This window comes from Dipodomys ordii, unplaced genomic scaffold (genome assembly GCF_000151885.1).
Source record: "Dipodomys ordii isolate 6190 unplaced genomic scaffold, Dord_2.0 Scaffold1, whole genome shotgun sequence".
Lineage (NCBI taxonomy): Eukaryota > Metazoa > Chordata > Mammalia > Rodentia > Heteromyidae > Dipodomys > Dipodomys ordii.
Genome location: NW_012267217.1, coordinates 59711756 through 59732525, shown reverse-complemented (window position 1 = coordinate 59732525; position 20770 = coordinate 59711756). Strand labels below are relative to the sequence as shown.

The following is a 20770-nucleotide window of genomic DNA, read 5'->3' as shown; positions in this document are numbered from 1 at the left end:
GGAGGCATACAGGGTAGTTGGGTGAAGAGGTGAACTCTGTAAGCCTGAATAAGCTATTCAACTAATCTGATTAAGTTGTCCTCTAACAAAAAGATAACAGCAGCACCCAGATTTATTCTTTTAAATGTGGCACAGGGTCATGCTTCATACTGGCTAGCCCTGGAACTGACTTTCCTTAACCTGGCATCTGAATAGGTGTGTGCCACTATGCCTGGCTATATAAGGACTTTTAATTTTAAATGCCCTCATTACAGATGATGTGTACAGATCACACATATTCAAGTAATAGCCAAAACAATGATATCAGCCATAGAAAAGTCTTAATTTGTGTCTTAATAATCACAAAACAATGTGACAAAGTGAATTAATTTAAGTGATTCAACTAATTTGCCAAGTAGCTTTGCCAGGCATGAGGTGCACGTCTGGGACCCCAGCTATTTGGAGGCCATGGCTAGGAGGTTAATGGTGGTGTCTTGCTCCTGCCCCCCACCCCGCAAATGTGATTGTACCTAAAATATAAAGCAGAAAAAAAACAAAACAAACCCCACAAACAAAAACAAGGCAAGTGGCATGTATCAAGTGGTAGAATGCCTAATTTACAAGCACTAGGACATAAGTTCAAAGCCCAGTACTATCAATCAATCAATCACTAGCTTCTCAAAGTACTTCATAAAGAAAATGCAGCTAGAAAAACAGGGACACCAGAAATCAGAGAGACACAGGTATTAATTCACACCTCCATCCCCAAACTAGCATTCATTACAAAGGAATTTCCTCTTGACAACTGAGTAGAAAATGTGGCCCACACGCCTTCTTCCTATGTGTAAAAAAGCAATGCCTTTTAGTAATTTACTTGGAGGATAAAGTCAATCCTCATAGCCAAGAGTGTGACTTATCAAATTTACTCCAAGATGATTCCAAGTGAAAGGTTGTAAGAGTGATATACTGGATTAATGAAAAAAAATGACAAATGACCATCGGCACAACATATTAAAAAAAATTGGGGTTGATGTTCACTAGATGTAGAGTACCCACTCAACTGCAGTTCTAAGAAATGGCCCAAATCATGGATACAAAAGTAGGTAAATTTGCCAATGATTACAACTTGAGAATAATCACCATATGGAAAAAAGGTGGATCTGTATTCAATAAAAGAAATTCATGGTTCTCAAAGGTTACAAAATATTGATATAATCCCACTCTGTAAATCCACAAAATCCAGAAGCATTTACACTGCACAAGGCCATGAAGTTTTTTAAAACTGTATTTCCCTGTTGTTCACAATGAACATTTCTACAATAAAAATATATATTTTATTTGGAAGAAAACTGCAGAGGCAAAATCTTTTATGGGCAAGATGCCCATCTGGTAAGGAAAAATGAAGCTGGGTCACTTGGGAGTAGGAACCCTGATTTCCACTGTTTGTGAAACATTTCCTTATCATTTCTTAAAATTCAAACCTTAGTTCTTAAAATTGCTGGAAGTAGGAATATAATACATGTGAGTGGATGAGTTTTACTTACGTCAGGTATTAAATAGTTGTCATGTTTTGCCCAACTGAACACCTTATAAGGTCTTCTTTTTGACAAACGCTGCCTTAAAGCTTCCAGTGTTCATTCGTATGAAGGTATTCAGCAAAATTGGGTAACACCTTAGCTCAAACTCCATGAAGTTGACATTTTGCTATTTTTGATCTAAAACCCATCAGTTTTAGTTTTGCTCCACATTGTGAAATGTTTAATTCCAATTTCCAAAGCCAATTACTCTCTAAACATATACTCCAATGGGCTAGTGAGAATCTTTACATTTGAAAGAGAACTCATTTTGAAATGAGAGAACTGGAAAAATGTAAATTCCCAAATGCCTGTTACTGGCAGAACTTGGCAGAATACTGGCTTAATACTCTTCCAAGCCATCAAGACTTCAGTAAAAGTCATTTTTAGCATATCAAAAAAAAAAGATTTGACTCTTCTCTCACTAGACAGATTACTTCCTCCTTCTTGCTCCTCATTTTTAAAGAGTAGATTAGGTAGGAACAAAAACATTCCTTTTTGTCTGGTACCAAGGCTTGATTTCAGGTCCTTTGCAAGTACTCATGGCTGAGCTGTGCTTCCAGTTCAACGTTTTGCTGGTTAATTGGAGATGGACTCTTGAAGACTTCTGCAGTGCCAGCCACCACCACCCAGCCTGCTCATTCATTTCAAGGAAATTAAAATTTTCCGGGTTCTGGTTAATAAAGGCAACTGAAACAAAAACGTACAGAATACTGAAGATCATAATGCTGGTTACCAGGGGGGAAATCAAGGGTTTAATAAGGCTGAGGCAATTCATTTTCTAGCTTTCAAGTTTCTGTATGTAATTTAGAGTGAAATATGGGCTGATTTGGACCCATCTACAGCAACATATGTTTGCAGTTGGACATTTAGTTTTACTTTGCATGAAATTTGATGCCCTGATCTGCATGGGTATTTTTTAAAGTTTATTTTCTTATTTTACCACTTTTGTATCCTAATCTCTCCTGCAGTGGCTTTTCAAACCATCAAGAAAAGTGGTCATTCTTTAGCCCAAGCAAGAAACATGCCCTGTTACATCTTGCGACTTAAACTGTCAACAAAGCAGTAGTAGCTGTGCAGCTAATGGAATAAAAGGTTGTCATGAAAATAGTACATGGGCTGCTTTATAGAAAAACATACTATGAGAAACAGATATTCCAGATGCCATGTCATATGACATTTTAAAAAGCCATCCCAAGCAAAATCAGAAAATTTTTTTTTTTTGGAGGGTGAGGTCCGGTCATGGGGCCTGAACTCTGGGCCTGGACACTGTCCCTCAGCTCTTCAGCTCAAGGATAGCGCTCTACCACTTGAGCCACAGTGCCACTTCTGGCTTTTTTTCTTTTTGCTTATGTGGTGCTGAGGAATCGAACCCAGGGCCTCATGCATGCAAGGCAAGCGCTCTACCACTGAGCCACCTTCCCAGCCCAATCTTTTATTTAAAAAAAAAAAATCATTCAACAATGGTTCACAACTGCAAGAACTTAACCAGATTTATCTACCTACCAGATTTAAGGTATTTTTAAATGACTATTAAAATCAGTCTATAAGTTTTCATCCACTATCTAAAACTAACTCCTGAAGTAAGGCTAGTTTTCAAAAATCTTAACCTATGAACATTTTCCAAACATCCCGTTGACAGAAGGGGCTTCTTATGTTTTGAACCTTGCATGAAGAACCTTCACTCCCTACTTGTAGCCTAAAGTGCAAGTCCCTTTCATGAGCTGTTAGGACTAGGATTCTTCATGAAAACAAGCTTTGAAGGAATTGAGTCCTGTAATTTACTATCAATAAATACATATTAAGAAATGTTTGAACACTAATCTGAAAAACCAGAACTTTCAGTTGTTTGGCAAATCTAAAGCAAAAGAAGCCAAGTCTAAAAAGATTAACTTTGAAAGTCATGTTTAAATGCATACACATGTGGTTGTATAACAGACTTTGCCATCATTTTTATGTTCTCTTCTTTAAAAATAAATGAATTATCGATAAGGCACGATACCAACAAATTGTAGAAGTTACTCCAAGTTATAGGTAAGAGTGATGGAAAGAATTGGTGCAAAAGACATGTGAATTTGCACAATCTGTCAATGAACTGACAGAATAAATTCACAGTTCAACTTAAAAGCCAGGATTTTTTTTTAAGTTACAGTATCCTAATTTGAAATTCTGTACCTTATTTTGAAAAAGCTTCTTCAACGGGAGCACAAGACCCTACTTAAAACAGATGGTTACCTTCAACTTATCTATTTTCTTCAGTTTCTTGTTAGACAAAAATCAAGAGCAGTCTCTATGTCCACATAGTTTGATCATAAATATTTTTTTAGGGAAATGAAGCCATTAATGGAATACTGAAGTCATTAAAACAACGAGCTAGAACTGACTGTGGTTATAATAAGGAAAGACAATCAGTTTAAAAGAACCAAGTTACAAACTTGCAATTAAATTAAGCAGGACAGTGGTAGGAGCAACTAGAGAGATACACATACACGGTAACCCTTTAACGATGACACCAGAGCACAAGCATACTCCTCTGGACTAGAAAAATCAAGCACAGAGGCAGCCACATACGATCATGTGTGTATATATGATGATTGATATATGTATATCAAATATATGTATAGAAGTATACTTTATACTGTGTGTACTAATTTCTAAAATCATAAGCATAGATTCCTTTGAACATGTACAAAACTTTAAATCTTTAAAACACTTGATTGAACCACCACAGCATGTAGGAAACACTATGCATGAGTGGTTTATATCAAAGACCTTGGAGTCAGAATAAGAAGGCTCCTGGGCATGTCTCCTTTCTCTGCCCCTCCATTCAAGAATGAAGGAAAATACTGAGAATTATTTATTTCATCCATTATCTTTTTGCTTTTCACAAGTCATGAATCTTAACATTTTATTTTCATTAAACCTCACAGTCTTGTGTGCCAGACAAGCACATAGACCAAGACTCCATTTAAATGTACACTGAATTCTAATTATTGGTATAAACATAAGAGAATGTATAGAAATTATTAAGTATACTTTCTTAACAAAAGTCTTTATTGGTAAAGGTCATAAAAAATTGAATTTTTATCTCCAACTGACTCCAAAATCAAAAGATGCCATAGCAAAAACCACTTTCTACCTTTACTATCTTTTCAGGAACTGCTGAGTCCAAAGTCTTGGGAGCATCTCAATGTTTGAGGCTAAGGGAAATGAAAACATATACTGATCCAACTAAACAGCAAACAGTATTAAGAGCATAAGCCATGAAAACACAATCTTTTCACTAGTGAAATTTAGGAATTTAAAATACCAAATCCACAGCACTCGGTTCTTTCCAGATTAAAGACCTCAGTGCCTTGTATACTTCCAGAAATGAACTAGTAGCCAGTATTTGCTGAATAAGCTAGTAATAATACAAAGCAAAAAGCTATTTAAATAACAGCTATAGTCAAAAAGAAACAAATGGATTTACTGCGAGCACTGTGGGCTGTGGATCACGTTCTGTGCTGTGCTGAGGCAGACACGGAGGCGTGACCACGGCTCTGTTCTCTTTCACTCTACATTTCATGACATCAGACTGTAGATCCAATCAGCCACAGTGCGAGTAGTCACATCGCATGTATCAGAAAGCACCAGAAATCAGGCTTTCTTCAAGGAACGGACTGGGAAAAATTTACCAGTCAACATTGGATTAGTGTTCATTTGCTCAAATACCACCACAAAGATTCTTAACTAATGACCAGTGTCTAATAACTGAGCAAAGATTAACTAATGCAGATGAGTTCAATGTAACAGTATAATCAACTTGTAAAAGTTATAAAACTTGTCAAGGGCATCACATCTCAATGAAGGTGAAATATGTCACCTAAGAGAAGCCACTGATCCTTCAGATGGCTTCATTTTCAATCATGCTTCACTGCTTACCCTGACATTTAAACAAAACTCCAGAGAATACAGCCTATGCTGATTTCATTATGAAAGAAAACCATAACTAAAAATGGAATAATTTAAATATTTTAAATATACAGGACACCAAGCAATTTGCTTTTTCCTTTTTTTGTTGGCTGTGGGGCTTGAACTCAGGGTCTAGGCACTGTCCCTGGGCTTTTGTGTTCAAGGCTTTGAGCCACAGCTCCACTTTTGGTTTTTGGGTGGTTAATTGGAGGTAAGTATCCTGGAATTTCCTGTCCAGGCTGGTTTTGAACCACAAAGATCCTCAGCTCTCTCAGCTCTGAGTGGCTAGGATTACAGGCAGGAGCCACCAGTGCCAGGCCTTTTTATTTATTTATTTTTTTTGGGGGGGAGGTCTTAGGACTTGAACTCAGCCTGGGCTCTGTCTCTAAACTTCTTTGCTCAAGGTTAGCACAATACCACTTGAGCCACACTGCCACTTCCAGCTTCTACTAAGTAGTTTACTAGAGGATAAAGAGTCTAGTCAGACTTTGAACAGTGGTCCTCAGATCTCAACCTCCTGAGTAGCTAGGATGACAGGCATGAGCCATTGACGCCCAGCTTCAAGCATTTTCTTTACATAGCACTTTTAATCCAACAGTACGTTGAGGTACTTTTTACTACTTCCTTAACTTCTATACACTTTGTAGAACTTCTTTAAAGACTGTATGAAACAATAAGGAGCCTAGTATATCACACCCATGTACCTCTACTATTATTATTCTGAAATATTAATGTAAAGAAGGCTGAGAATCTGAGTTTCTCCAAGCAAACAAAAAACTTAGAGATTAGGAAGTAGTAATGTTTACACACAGGTAATTACTATTCCTGAAACATGCACATTTAAAAGACAGTTTTCTCCAGTATGGTCTGAGGACTTCTGAAGAGCTTAAGGTTAAGGTCAAAAGTATTTTCACAGTAATTCTAAGATGTCACATGCCCTTTTCACACTCAATTTCACAGAGCAACATTTGGTTTTCCAGTGCTTTCATGCTGTGTAACATGGAAAGAATGCAGCATATGAAAATCTCTATGAAGTCAGATATTTAAAAAAAGAGGTATAAATTATAAACAATGATCCTGTAGTCCTGTAGTATTCCTTAGTTTTCATGGTTTTTTTTTTTTATTTTGGGGGAGGTACTCAAGTTTGAACTCAGGGACTCATATTTGCTGGTCTCATATTTGCTGTTGAGCCATGAAAAATATTTCTCATTAAAATGTTTCTATGTTAATAAGTAATGGATAATGGTCACATATAAATGAATAAACATACTTCAAAAATATGTCAGTATTGGCCTTTAATGCAATAAATTCCAAAAAGATACAAGTTTCATTAAAAATAAAAGTAAAAACGCTTTTTGGGGATCTTCAGTAGTTTTCAAGAGCTATTGTTCTAAGACCAGAACGTTTGAGAGCGATGGTGCGGTGATACACAATCAGCCAGTGTACCCTTCCTGGCCAACTTTGAGGCACTATACCAAACAGGGTATGTTTTGGCGCAGGGTCCTCCCAAGTAAAGACTAAAAATGCCTTTCCAAATTGATGTAAGTTTTTTTAAAAAATGAAATTGGTAACTTCTATTTTTACAAAAAATGGAGCTACTCTATGTTAGCAAACAAGAATGGATTATGCCTTTAAAATCAAACAAGTATTCCCCACACTAAAAGATAAATTTCTTTCCTGAACAAATACGGAACAGGAAGGATGATTCAACCAGTATGCCAGGAAATCTGAAGGTCCTCAGACTTGTCACTTTCAAGAATTTTCTTTTCAGTACTTAACACAATGATGGTTTATATAAAACTAGAAGCCATTGTGATTATAAAAAGTCTATGACAAGCTCATTAAAAAATAACAATAAACAGCACAGATCCTGAGAAAACCTATTTTAAAGGTGATCTCTTCTGAATCTAAACATCTTGACTCACAAGCACTCAGAGTCAATAAAAGTTTCCCATTTAAATACAAATTGTAAAATTTACCAGAAAAAAATAGTCTTTAAAATTATTTGAATAACAACTGTTTAATTCACTCATTATATGGAAAAACCTGGTAGGGTATTTGGGTAATGACCTTCAATTATAGCATATAACTTTGTACATATAAATGAATTTGGACCCAATACAATTTAAAACAGAAATTAAAAAACAATTCTTAAGTCCACCCCCCCCCACACACACCCTGCACCCCCGGTGAAAAAAACGGGCTTCAGAGCCTCCCCAAAATATAGAAGCATTTCAAGACTATATCAATACACATCTAGACCTGTGCAGCAATTATTTAATTCTAAGATGCATACTGTTCAGAACAGGAATGGAGAACATCAAAGCATCTTTTCTTTACTACAACAGTTCAGATAAATTGTACTTTCAACTGGATGTGCAGTGGAGAGCAAGGCTTTAACAAGTCCCAAACTATACAGATTGTAAAAAACTACAGCTCATGTAGTCATTATTAAAGGTGTCAACATGAATAACATGAGCAAACTGATAATCACCTGTTTTAGTGCTAAAGCTTTTAAAAACTTTTAATCACCTTAAGAGAAAACTTTTCATACATGTATTACATATTTGTGTATGAAATTTCACCTTTCCTGGATGACACAGAGTCATCAAAATAGACAATTACCAGAAGATGACACACTATAGTACAGTATGGTAGGTTGGGCTGTGTCCTTATTCTACATGGTCTTGGATAGTGTTTGTCTTCATAGTCTTTCAGTCTCCTTCTTTAAATTAAGCTATCACTTCTCAACCACTAGCAGGCTACAGAACAAGAAATCAAACCGTCAAAATTTAAAACTTCACATAAAAACAATGCATAAGCTCTAACATATACTTTACGAGTTATATGTGCTGCTCAGAGGCATTAAAAAAATATTCCAAGTTTCTTAGTTGTGTCCCATTTTAATGAGACCGCCAGATTATCTCTAGATGAACGAGGCATTATGATATATAAATATTTAAACAATTCACTAGAATATTAACAAAAAATAACTAAACTTAGTATCACTGCCTTTTTAAACAAAGTATTTCATAACTTTAAGGTAACATTGAGTTCCAGTTTCTTTCCCCCAAACAACAAACATAAACAATATCCTACAGATAATATCAGTTTGTTCAGGAAAAGGTGAGGGGGGGAAGGAGAAAACAACTCAGGTGCAATCATGTCACAGTTAATGCATGTCTGCTTCCAATACATTCAAAGACAATTAAAATTTAAAAATCAATAGTTAAAATAGGCCTTTTGCAGTCTGAGAATTCAAGATATTAAAAAAATTCGTAAATACATACATGCAAATTCTTCATATATACAAATTTCACAAAATTAAGGATTGCAAAGAAATTAGAAGTATTAATGGTGAATCTGACAAGCTACATTTAAATGCTTTACCACGGACACAATCCTGAACAGAGCAGTCCTCGTAGTTTCAGTATTTTTTCTACATGGCCTTTTTTATAAAAAGTTAGTCACTAGAAGTCTTTAAGAATTCAGGATGTTCTCAATTCACTACTCAGACTTAAGGCCACTTTGGTAAAGGCATTGCAGCAAGAACACAGAAACAATAGCATATTTTCTAATATTTATTTTTTTCACCTGCAAACTGTAGCAAAACATGATCAGTTTTATTATGCAGACAGGTATCCCTCTACATTTTTAAAGAATTTAGGCATGTATAAATAGAAGAGCTCTTTAGAAAGGAAAAATTCAAGATGAATAAAACCTTCCAATATTGACTTTTAACTTTCCAGTAGCAATGGTTAAAATGATTTTAGGTCACTCATTCCAAGATATATGACAGCACCTTAAAAGTGGCTGATCTATTTCCCCAGTAACATTTCTCACATAACGATGTGTTAAAGTTACAAATACTGATATGCACAAATAGCTAATTTCTAAGAAAAATATGTACAGTACTGCAGCATAATGAACGTGGTATCTGCAATAACTTAGTATTAGCCAATTTTGAATATACATGATACCGCTACCTCTTCTGCCAATTCACAGGTTAAAAGTTGTTACCGGAGCCCTCTGTTTTGCACATATTACCTGGTGTTTAATACATAATGCAGGTTTTCAAAAGACTTCTCTTGTATTTAAAGCTAAGATCAGTGAAACAAGACAACAGTGCAAGAGGCGGAGAGATGTAATGTGACCACATAAAAGTTCGTTCCAGTAAAGTGTCTAATAAGGCTATAAGAAAGGATTGGTTGATGAGCTTCCTGTTGGAAATTGTCCTGTTGGTGCACCAGTCTAAAGAAAACATAAGACAAAATAAACGTAAGAGTGGTGTATGCAAAGAATGAAAAGATTGAACTATATTTCTTATTTAATTAAATTTGAGTTATGAAGTATTTTATTCATTGTTATTGTCAATAACCCATGAGACCAGTATCAGGTGTCAAGGAGTATACTATGTCTTTCTAATGCATTCCTTCATATATGTTCTTGTAAGAGATCCCAAGAAGAAACTTGGCATGTGAAAAGAAAGACTTGTGTGTGATTCAAACAAAATTTCTGCTCTAAGAGTCCCTTATAATCTTGGGTCTATCTTATGGCCTCGCTTAAAGTGTTATTTTGAACAAAATAACACTCTATGAAATAGTTTATTTACTGTGGGTAAGTGCTCGGCTATGCAACTAATTGTTTAACAGTCTGATAAGAAGCATGCATAACTAGCTGTCTCAATTTACATCATCTTACAAGGCCAATTCCAGGACACCACACCTGGTAAAGACAAACCAACTTATCAAGTCCATAATACTCAATATCTTACCATAAAAGGATTACTAGATACTCCAGCAGCTGCAACTTGACCAAAAGAAGTTACCACTGGCTTTGTTTGTCCAAATGCTGCAAAACCTGCACCTTACGAAAAGAGAACCACCAATTATAACTCATGCCATTTTTAAGAGGCCATGTCACTGATGTTTATAAAGTCTGAAAATAAGTTTCAGAAAAATTCTTACCAGAGTGGTAAAAATGTCAAGGTCATGCTTCCAGGTTTCATCTTTCCAATATGAGAGATGAACCTCAGAAAAACTTCTTATGGTATGTTTTTAAAGAGCTCTTGGAGATCTTAATAAATGGTTAACTCGAACTTGTCTCCGTGCAAACCATGACATCAAAGGATTTAGTTAACTGATGAGCTTGTGACTATTTGGGCAGGTATACGTGGACAAGGTGATGTTTCTGTGACAAGCACAGTATTTCTAGGAAATATTTGATTATTTATGGCTCTTCCATGCATCACAGCTCCAAGTTTTTTTTAAATTTAATTTAATTTTATTTGTGAACATACTGTACAGAGGGGTTACAATTACATGGGCAGGATAATGCGTACATCACAGCTCCAAGTTTTATCTAACCACTGATTTCAAAAATAATAACATGTGCCGGGTACCAGTGGCTCAAGCTTGAAATCCTAGCTACTTGGGAGGTTTCCAGTCCAGGCAGGAAAGTCCCTGAGACTCTTATCTCCAATAACTACTCAGAAAAAGCTGGAAGTAGTGCTGTGGCTCAAGCGGTACAGCAGTAGCCTTTGGCACAGACATCCCAGGTCCTGAGTTCAAGCCCCAGGACCAGCAAAAAAGGAAAGGAAGGAAGGAAAGAAGCAGGGGAAGGGAGGAAGGGAAGGAGGGAGCAGGCAAGAAAGCAAGCCCACAATTCAAATCTTGAAATCTAAGATTTTTCAAACTTCAGCAAGTGAGAGAAATGGCTCAAAAGAAATGGTTGCATCAGCCGGATGCCAGTGGCTCATGAATGTAATCCTAGCTACTCAGGAGGTTGAGATCTGAGGATCACGGTTCAAAGCCAGCCCAGGCAGGAATATCCGTCAGACTCTTGTCTCCAATTAACCTTCAATTAATTGCCAAGTGGTACTGTGACTCAAGTGGTGAGAGTGCTAGTCGTGGGCTGAAGAGCTATGCCCAAGCCCAGAGTTCAAGCCCCATGACCAACAAAAAGAAAGAAATGGTTGCATCTGTCTTCTTGGTTCTTCTGAAAACAAACTTAACTTCTATACAGCTAGCTATTAAGAAAAGTAACCTCAATTCACGCACATATATACACCCTCTTTCTCTCTCTCATACAAGAAAAAAGTATACTGACAATCATTTTTGACTTAGAGAAAAAAAAACCAAAAACAGTATTCTCCACCTTATAAAGTTGCCTTTCTAAATCAAGGAGCCTTATGACACATGTAAGAACTTATAAGAACTTATAAAACCACAATTTTTTTCCTTTTATGGCCAGAGATGTCGAGTATTTCTTCATGTATCTACTAGCCATTCTTATTTCCGCTTCAGAAAAGTCTTTAAGACTTTAGCCCACTTGTTAATCAGATGGTTGTTTCTTAAGAGGATTTGTTTTTTGGGGATTTAATGTTTTGAGTTCTAAGTATATTTTAGATATGGGGCCCTTGTCTGTTGTACGGCTAATGAAAATCTCTCCATCTGTGGGCTTTCTATTTATCTTGCTAGCTATATCCTTTGACATGCAGAAGCTCTGCCATTTAATGTAATCCCATTCATCCAATCTTTCTTTGATTTGTTGTGTTTCTGGGTCTTAATTCAGAAAGTTTCAAACTGTGTGAAAGAGCCCTAGTGTTTCTCCTATTACTTCCCATAATATTTTCAGGGTATCTCCTTTAAATTAAAACAACATTGACATTCTACCTTACCCCAGTTAGAATGGCCATTATCAAGAAATCTAATAACAACAAATGCTGGAGGGGATGTAGCCAAAAGGAAATGCTACTACACTGTTGGTGTGAGTGTAAAATTGTTCAAACAATACAGAGGTTCCTCAAAAGACTAAACATAGAGCTACCCTATGATCCAGCAATCTCACTCCTGAGAATTTACCCAAATGACCAAAAACAAAGCCGCACTAAAGATATCAGTACAACCATGTTCACTGCAGCATTATTCTCCATAGCTAAGATATGTTCACTGCAGCATTATTCTCCATAGCTAAGATATGCCCCTCAATAGATGAATCGATCAAGAAGATGTGGTATATGTACACAATGGAGTTTTGGGTCTTCGTCAGAGAGAATGACATTACCCCATTCATAAGGAAATGGAAAGATCTGAAAAAATCATACTAAATGAAGCAAGCCAGGCCTAAAGAAATAGAGTTTGCATGGTTTTCCTCATTTATAATAATTAGAATATGTCTATAATATTCTTAGTAGGAGATCACAATGGCCCAATTGTTAAGTGCATACGACCATATATAATGAAGTGTATCAAAATGAACTCCAAGAATTGGAAACAAAAGGTCCTTTATGCAGTTATTTCTATTTTCTTCTGTACCCTTTGTCATGTATGTAAGCTTAATCTATAAAGGGAAAAGGAATCACAGAAACAGCAGGACAAAGGAAGAACTAAGGTAACAATGATACTAGACACTATGTTGGAAATTAACTTTACAACTTGGGGGAGGGGTGTGGGGAATGGAAAGCAGGAGAAAATGAAGAAGGGGATAACAGTGTTTAAAAAGAAATATATTCATTACCTTACTTATGTAACTGTAAACCTCCTCCCTCCCCCCACCCAGTTCATCACCTTTATAGTAATACAAAAAAAAAAACCCACAATTTTCTGAGACCTGAATCACTGTACTTTTGTGCAGGAAACACTCTTTACATTAACACTATAGCATTCCTTAGACGTTTTTGTCCCAGGTAACATATTTATATGTAAAGAGTATCATAGGATTTATAGCTCACCAAGCATAATATCTTACCATTGGGCTGTTGAGAAAAAGCTGTCTGCTGAGTGAAAGCTGCTTGAGCTGGGAAGGCAGGCTGCTGGAAACTGCCACTGAAGCTGGTGGGAAGACTATAGGGAGCAGGAGTACCAAACCCTGCAGGCATGCTCATAGATGCAGTGCCAAAGGTTGCCGCTGATAGAAAAGAAGGGTGGATGAGATACATACAAAAAGGTATAGTTTGTTGCTTATACCCAACACTGTGGAATAGACATAACTTACTTTGAAACATATGTACATTAAAGGTATCTGAAATTTCAAAATCCCACCAATGTTCCTAGTGATAAACTTTAGCAGTAATTTAACATAATCTAGGATATTCTGGTTCTCCTAAAATGCAACGACCAGAATAAATGTGTCATCTGAAATCATAAGAAATTTCTCAACAGTAATTAGTAGTAGTCAGCTTTTAAACGTGCATCACAGTAAAAATATGAAAACAGTGCAATTCATATGTACATTAGTATACATCTATGTGTTTTAAGTTTGTTTCAATATATATAATAGCTAAAATTTTCAGGAAATTTTTCTCGCTAGAGTTGTCTACTATAACATTATTTCTTGAAAAATATTAAAACTTCTGAAAAATATTCACCCAGAATCATGAGATTCACAGGACAAACAGGTTAAAGGCAGATTACTCAAATCTTTTTATAATTAGAGCCAAATAAACACTAATACAACTGAAAAGATATATTAAGTTCCTATTAAATCAATCTCCAAAGAAGTATATGGACTCCTACTCTTTGCTGAAAGATAAACAGTAACAGCAACAACATCAAAATAGACAGCTTGGAAGACTAGGGCCTCAAAGATTACTACAAAGATTGAAAAAGAAGCATGATACACATTTGTAAAAGAAAAAAATGGAGTGGAGAGTAAATAGATGTTGTATTCAATATTACAATACTCCCTTCTGGCTTGCCCTATCTAGCACTAGCACTAACATGTTGAGGGAGAGCCATCAATGTCTATGTGGTATTGATACATAGTACTGTTTTCCCTACTTCTCTGTAATCATTTATGATTATGCATTACAGAAACACATGTAGTAGCAGAAGAGTGGTAAATATTCCTTTCAGCTATCTGCTCTACTTGGGTACTTAGTGAAATAAGAGAAAAAACTGTTGTTTTACCTAGACTGCTAGTAATTATTAGTGAAACATTGTGAACATGATTGTATAAAAAAGTATAAAAATGTGCTCAATTTCCTGATCTTAAAATCTACTAACTTCATTCTGAATTAAAGGCACAAGAACTAAAACTAAGCACTGAAAAATCTTTCAAAATACCATGTTTCTTTAAGAAACTAAACACAAATTATATGTTATCCAAAGTAATCCTTACAGTGCTAATGTTCACAAAAAATACAATTTTGCTCTATGAATCTAATAGACTATTAAACTTAAAAAGTAACTTTTTTTTTACTAATGAGTGGGGAAAAAAAGGAATAACAGGCCACTGGAAAGCAAGTGAACTAAAGAATAATAAGCACATGGCAAAGGCACAGGAAGATTTCATAACAGACATAATGCACTGACATAACTTTGACATATCACTGATCAAGAAAGCACTAAAAGAGCAAATCTTGAATACAGTTAAGCGAAACCAAACTCCATGGTATAATATGACAAAATGGTTTGTAGCTCAAAAGGATATCAGAGTACTATGAATTCAAACTTAAGAATTAAAACAGCTATCATTAACATTCTATTGTGACCATGGAGGTAAGCATTAAAACATTGCTATAAAAGATTTTTGGGTAACGTCAAGTACAACATAATCTTGATGCTACACATCCATGCCCACTCCATTTTAAAATATGGAAACAACTTAATTCCACATGCAAGAATCCAGAACACTAGCAGAAGCTTCCACAAGCGGGTAGACAAATTGCCACACAAATCTAGGTATTAGTTGTGGCCACCTACCAAAATGAGCGTGAGGAAACACTTGAGAATGCATTGCTCCAGAAAGGCCTTATGGAAAGGCATAAAAAGACCAATGTCAATTAAGTTACAAATAACTATCATTAAAATCCAAGAAAATAATGTTTAGAGTTAAAAATTAAAATGCACTATAGCCAACTGGCTGGCATAATACATAATAAAACATTCACAAAGTGAGTCTTTTATTGCAACTATATTCATAACATTTTTATACCACATGAAATAGAAGTATTTAGAATTACAAATTCCAAATAAACACTAGTATAATCTATTTTTTAAAAATAAGCACTAGTATTTTTTTTCATGCAAAGACACAATTATCCATAAAAACAAGGCTTTGAAAGCATCACTAGATGCATCTAAAAATGCTGCTTAGTATCTACAACTCCAGGTTTTGGGCAGAGCAACTGAACAGTGTCAGATTGTTTTATTTAAAATTCAACACAGCTAGAAATACATAAAGATAACCCGAATGAACTTCAAGTATCCCCAGGGAGAATTATAAATACAGTTCATTCAAAAAGTGGGTGGGGACACTTTCAGCTTAAAATACAAAAGGCTAAAAGAAGATAGCGTATATTCTGTGCAGATCTTATATGGCATGATTGAGGACAGAGATGCTATATATTAAGTTTGTGTAACTGATAGCTAATTTCTAAAGTCCCTCTCAATTTTGTTAAATGGCAAAATGTATTAGCTTTCAGGCAGCATTTGTTTAAATTTGACTCATTCTCATAAAACCCCTCATATCACACAATCTTCCTGCCTCTGCGTACTGGGATGACAGGAGTATGTCATGAGGCCTGGGGAGCATCTGATTTTACAGATAAACTCTGTAAACTTCCCATTGACTTTAGTAAAGGGTCCCCTTTCCTAGGGTTCTTTAAGGTGTGTCTCACCCCAAATTCCTTCCCCAATGCTCACTATTCCATAATCCATCTTTTTTCCTTACCTGTTGCTCCTCTGGCATTGGTCTGAAATGGATTTGTAGAAGATGCCACAGAAGGACCAGCAGCAGCAACAAATGGGTTTGTGGAAGGCGTAGCTTTAAAAAATTATAAAATATACTATAAAATCCTAACATATTTTACATTCAAGACAAAATTTATCTATGTGTATGAAGATAGAAAATGAGAGCCTTTCAATAAACCACTGCTTTGACTGCCTTCCAGTTCTATCTATCTATCTATCTATCTATCTATCTATCTATCTATCTATCTATCTATCTATCCACACACACACAGGTTCTGTATACAATGCAGTGGATATACCAGAAGCACATACCCCCCAAATGGAGCAGGCACACTTGAAGAAGCAGGTTGTGTCTGTGCTTTGATTGCCTTCTAGTACTAACACACACACACACACACAGGTTCTCTATACAAGGCAGTGGATATACCAGAAGCACATACCCCCAAATGGAGCAGGCACACTTGAAGAAGCAGGTTGTGTCTGTGCTTTGATTGCCTTCTAGTACACACACACACACACACACACACACACACACACACACACACACACACACACACACACACACACACACACACACAGGTTCTCTATACAAGGCAGTGGATATACCAGAAGCACATACCCCCAAATGGAGCAGGCACACTTGAAGAAGCAGGCTGTGTCTGTGCAGAAGCACCCACTGGCACTGTTCCAAAAACACTGCTGCAAACAAAGAATGAAAGAGTCCTGTACCGCTTCAGTTTCACAGTAAATCTCAACATATGTTTACATCTTGAAAACTTCCTGAGACTCCAGTAAGAGGTAAACTGTTTACAGGTACTATATTTTTCAATTTGTACCAAACAGAACATTCAAGTTGAAACTTTTCAAAAACATATTCTTCAGATTGGGTTTGATCCTGTCACCACAAAAATTTATTTCCTCAGATTTAAATAATAAAGGCATATTTTCTTCAAAACAAAAGGAATTTAAAGAGTAACACTTTTATGTTTTCATAAATCCATTAGTGGATTACTTATAGAAGATCAGTATGTTACAATGTTTTGAAGTATATGAAGACCATGCAATTTTGCATAGATATATATAACTGAACAAACAAAAGCAGTATTTTAGTAGTCTTCAGATAATTGAGACTATTTTCTTTGGTATCATATCAAAAGCAACAGTGACAGATTCCTAAAGGTTAAGTGAACTTTTAAAGCACTCTCCAAGAACGTTTAGTGCTCTGTTACAGTAGACTGCTCAAAGCCAGGTGCTAGTGGCTCATATTTGTAGTCCTCAGGAAGCTGAGATCTGAGGACTGTGGTTCAAAACCAGTCTGGGCAGGAAAGTCTACTAGATTCTTATCTCCAATTAACCACCAAACAAGCCAAAAGTGGAGCTGAACCTTAAGTGGTAGAGCTCTAGCCTTAAGCAAAAAAGCTCAGGGACTGTGTCCAGCTTGTGAGTACAAGCGCAAGGATCAGCACCAAAAAACCTTCACAACAACCGTATACTTCAAACAAATCTTTAACTGACCTTAAAACTTGTATAGGTCATACAGAAAATATTTTTCACTAAGCTATGACAATATTCCAAATGCTGACTGCATTTCTCATGCAAAATTTAAAATCAGAGTCATTAATAGCAGCAACCATCCATCAATGAAAAACTAGTGGGAAGCTGTCAAACTCAGTGGACTCTATAAATTTTCCAAAGTCCAAATATTTGCTTGATAGTATGAATTTTATCAAGTGTATGCTTTAAAGTGACTGGCCTAGTTTCTATTTTATAAATAACAAATTCTCAAATCTGAATGAATAGCCAGTTAATCTACCAATCAAGAAATAGTGTCCATAAAGTAAGTCGCTAGTTCATCTTACAACTCAAACAAATAGATGGGTAGTTTCTTTTAAGACAATCACATGTGAAATTATTAGAAAAATTTGCCATACATCTTATTTCAGCACATAAAATTAAGAAGACATATTTAAGGTAAAGATTTCAAAAAGTTAAAAAAAAGACTGTTTCAAGAATATCCCTAAGAAAAATTGATCAAGAATATTCATAAGATGGGTGTAGGTAGCTCACATCTGTCATACTAGGCTGAGATTTGGAAAATTGAGGCTTGAAGCCAGCCTGGGCAGAAATGTCTGAGATTCAAACTCCAATTAACCAGCATAATGTCAGACTGGAAGTGAGGCTTATGTGGTAGAATGCCAGTCATAAGCAAGTAAGCTAAGAGGCAGTACAAGGTTCTGAGTTCAAGCCCCAACTGGCAAAAAACAAAAACAGCATAATTTGTAAGGAAAAGCCACATGGGGTGGTGCATACCTGTGTTACTAGTTAGCTACTTGGAAGGCTGAGGCAAAGATATTGAGTTCAAGAGTAACCCAGGTAACATAGGTAGACTCTACTTTAAAAAGTCATACAAAAAGAACTTCTGATATGATCTGGTGACACCCTTTCCTAATTTATGTTGAGCTGACAACAAGGAATATATGGCACTGTCTGGCACTGTCAATACACATGTCAACTAGTGAAAAGGCAAACAACAGCCCAGTTTTAACCTCACTGATCCCATAAAATAGACTTATGTACCTCAAACACTGCATGGGTTACACTGTGTGAACCACCACCGTATTATAACTTGGTAGCATTAAATTGTTTACTATGCATAAGTCTGTGTTTCTCGACTTTAGGGCCACCTTGTTATAGCTCATTATTAATGTCTAATGTAGACAAATATTAATGAAACAAAAAATAACCTTAAGTTTTATTCTTTGGATGCCATTTTTCCCATCTCGAGTATCAAAAGATTATTATCAAAGAACATAAGTAGCTCCTGCTATAATCTTGCCCTTTCGTCTCTAAAAGATACTTCAAACAATACAAGAAAAAAGTAGATACAATCCAGGAATCAAAAGCAAAAACTAGAAACACACACATACACACACACAAATAAATAAATAAAACATTGTATAGGTAAATGTGTTTTTGACTTGGTCTCCTTAATTCCCAAAATGAAGCGTCTTTAAGTCTACGATCTTACTGAACATGGAAGTCCACTCCTGAAACTGCAAGCAGAGACAGGGCATGAGGTTCTAGGCTGGGATACACAACAAGACTCAAAAACGAGTATGCATTCAAACTGTGCTAGAACTCTTGCTGTCAAGAATTCTTTTAAAACAGATCTATATGAATACAGCAGTAGATGTACCCATTTTAAACACTAATAGGACACAAGATGTACCCATTTTAAACACTAACATGACACAAGGAGTAAGAACAGATACTAGATTTTAGTGCAAACAATTGTAAAATCTAACACTACAGGGGCTGGGAAGGTGGCTCAGTGGTAGAGTGCTTGCCTTGCATGCATGAGGCCCTGGGTTCAATTCCTCAGCACCACATAAGCAGAAAAAGCCAGAAGTGGTACTATGGCTCAAGTAGTAGAGTGCTAGCCTAGAGCTGAAGAGCTGAGGGACAGCACCCAGGCCCAGGTTCAGGCCCATGACGGACGGACACACACACACACACACACACACACACACACACACAAATCTAACACTACATCAAGGTACTTTTACAGTCTGGACTTTGTAAGTGAAAACTACCTTAAAAGCATATAACTTGCCTGCTAAGTTGGTACAATTTGCATGTAACTGTTCATTTCAAGATGTGTACATACTATTGAATTACATTTTAGGAGCCAATGATGAAAAGCAACAAAACTAACTTCAAAAAAAGGATAAAATCATGGCAATCACTTGAGGATTATATTTGACTTAACAAATTAAACTCAAGTTCAAACCTCAAATTTAAAAAATACTCAATTATTTTTAAATTATACTCCCAAATAGTCATTTTAACTATATTAGAGCTGGAAAAAAATTAAAAGGTACAACATACAGCAGGAATGTTAAGAAAACGTAAAGCAGGAATGCCAAGACAAGGTACCTGCTAGCATTACTTGAAGAAGTGTACGCATGACTGGAGGTGGCTGCAGAACTGAAAACGCTGTCCAGTTCCGCCAGGGCTGCATACTTGTCTGAGGCTGTACTTGGCTGACCAGGAACGGAAACCACAGACCCAACAGGAGCTTTTCCTGTGGCTCCAAAGCCACTTCCTTGATCACCACCTGGGAACAAATACACATGTGAAACAAACCTAGTAATAGTATCAAAAAACTTGCTGTGTGCTCCATGATTACCTAAATGCCTCACATGGAATAAGGTGAATCCCTGAGTTCAGTTGCCATCATCATTCTCACTTTAGAAATTAAAAAAACAAGAAACCCACAAATGCAGAGAGAGGAGTACCTGATCCTTGCAGGTTACTACTGTATGAGGCACTTTTAGAACCAAATAAAAACAATGCTTGCTTGGCTTTAAGACCAAAACTGGAATAAAAGAAATTTAAATGATTAATTTTTAAGTGCCAAATGTAACAGAAAATGCATTAAAATTAAGATACCATCTAGTTATCTTTGTTAATAGAGATTTTTGGTCCTGCATGAACAGAATAATAAAGTATGCTTTCTAGGACAAAATGAAAATTTTCTCATTTATTTTTCTTCTGAAAGAAGTTGTT

The 20770-nt window shown here is 36.1% G+C and overlaps 1 protein-coding gene across 3 annotated transcripts in view; it reads right to left on the bottom strand.

Moving 5' to 3' along the window:
• Positions 1–6785: 6785 nt before the first annotated feature.
• Positions 6786–20770, bottom strand: part of Agfg1 (ArfGAP with FG repeats 1) — a 43299-nt gene continuing 29314 nt past the window's right edge. The window contains exons 7-13 of one of the 3 annotated variants that reach the window (XM_013009828.1): positions 20138–20318; positions 16821–16900; positions 16182–16274; positions 15212–15259; positions 13257–13415; positions 10282–10367; positions 6786–9758 (exon numbers count right to left, since the gene is read on the bottom strand). In XM_013009828.1, coding sequence (XP_012865282.1) covers positions 9699–9758; positions 10282–10367; positions 13257–13415; positions 15212–15259; positions 16182–16274; positions 16821–16900; positions 20138–20318 — 707 coding nt within the window. In that variant the 3' untranslated portion in view covers positions 6786–9698. Of the gene's footprint in view, positions 9759–10281; positions 10374–10474; positions 10662–13256; positions 13416–15211; positions 15260–16181; positions 16275–16820; positions 16901–20137; positions 20319–20770 lie in introns of those variants that run through there. The other 2 variants (XR_001174773.1, XR_001174772.1) reach the window with 2 other exon arrangements.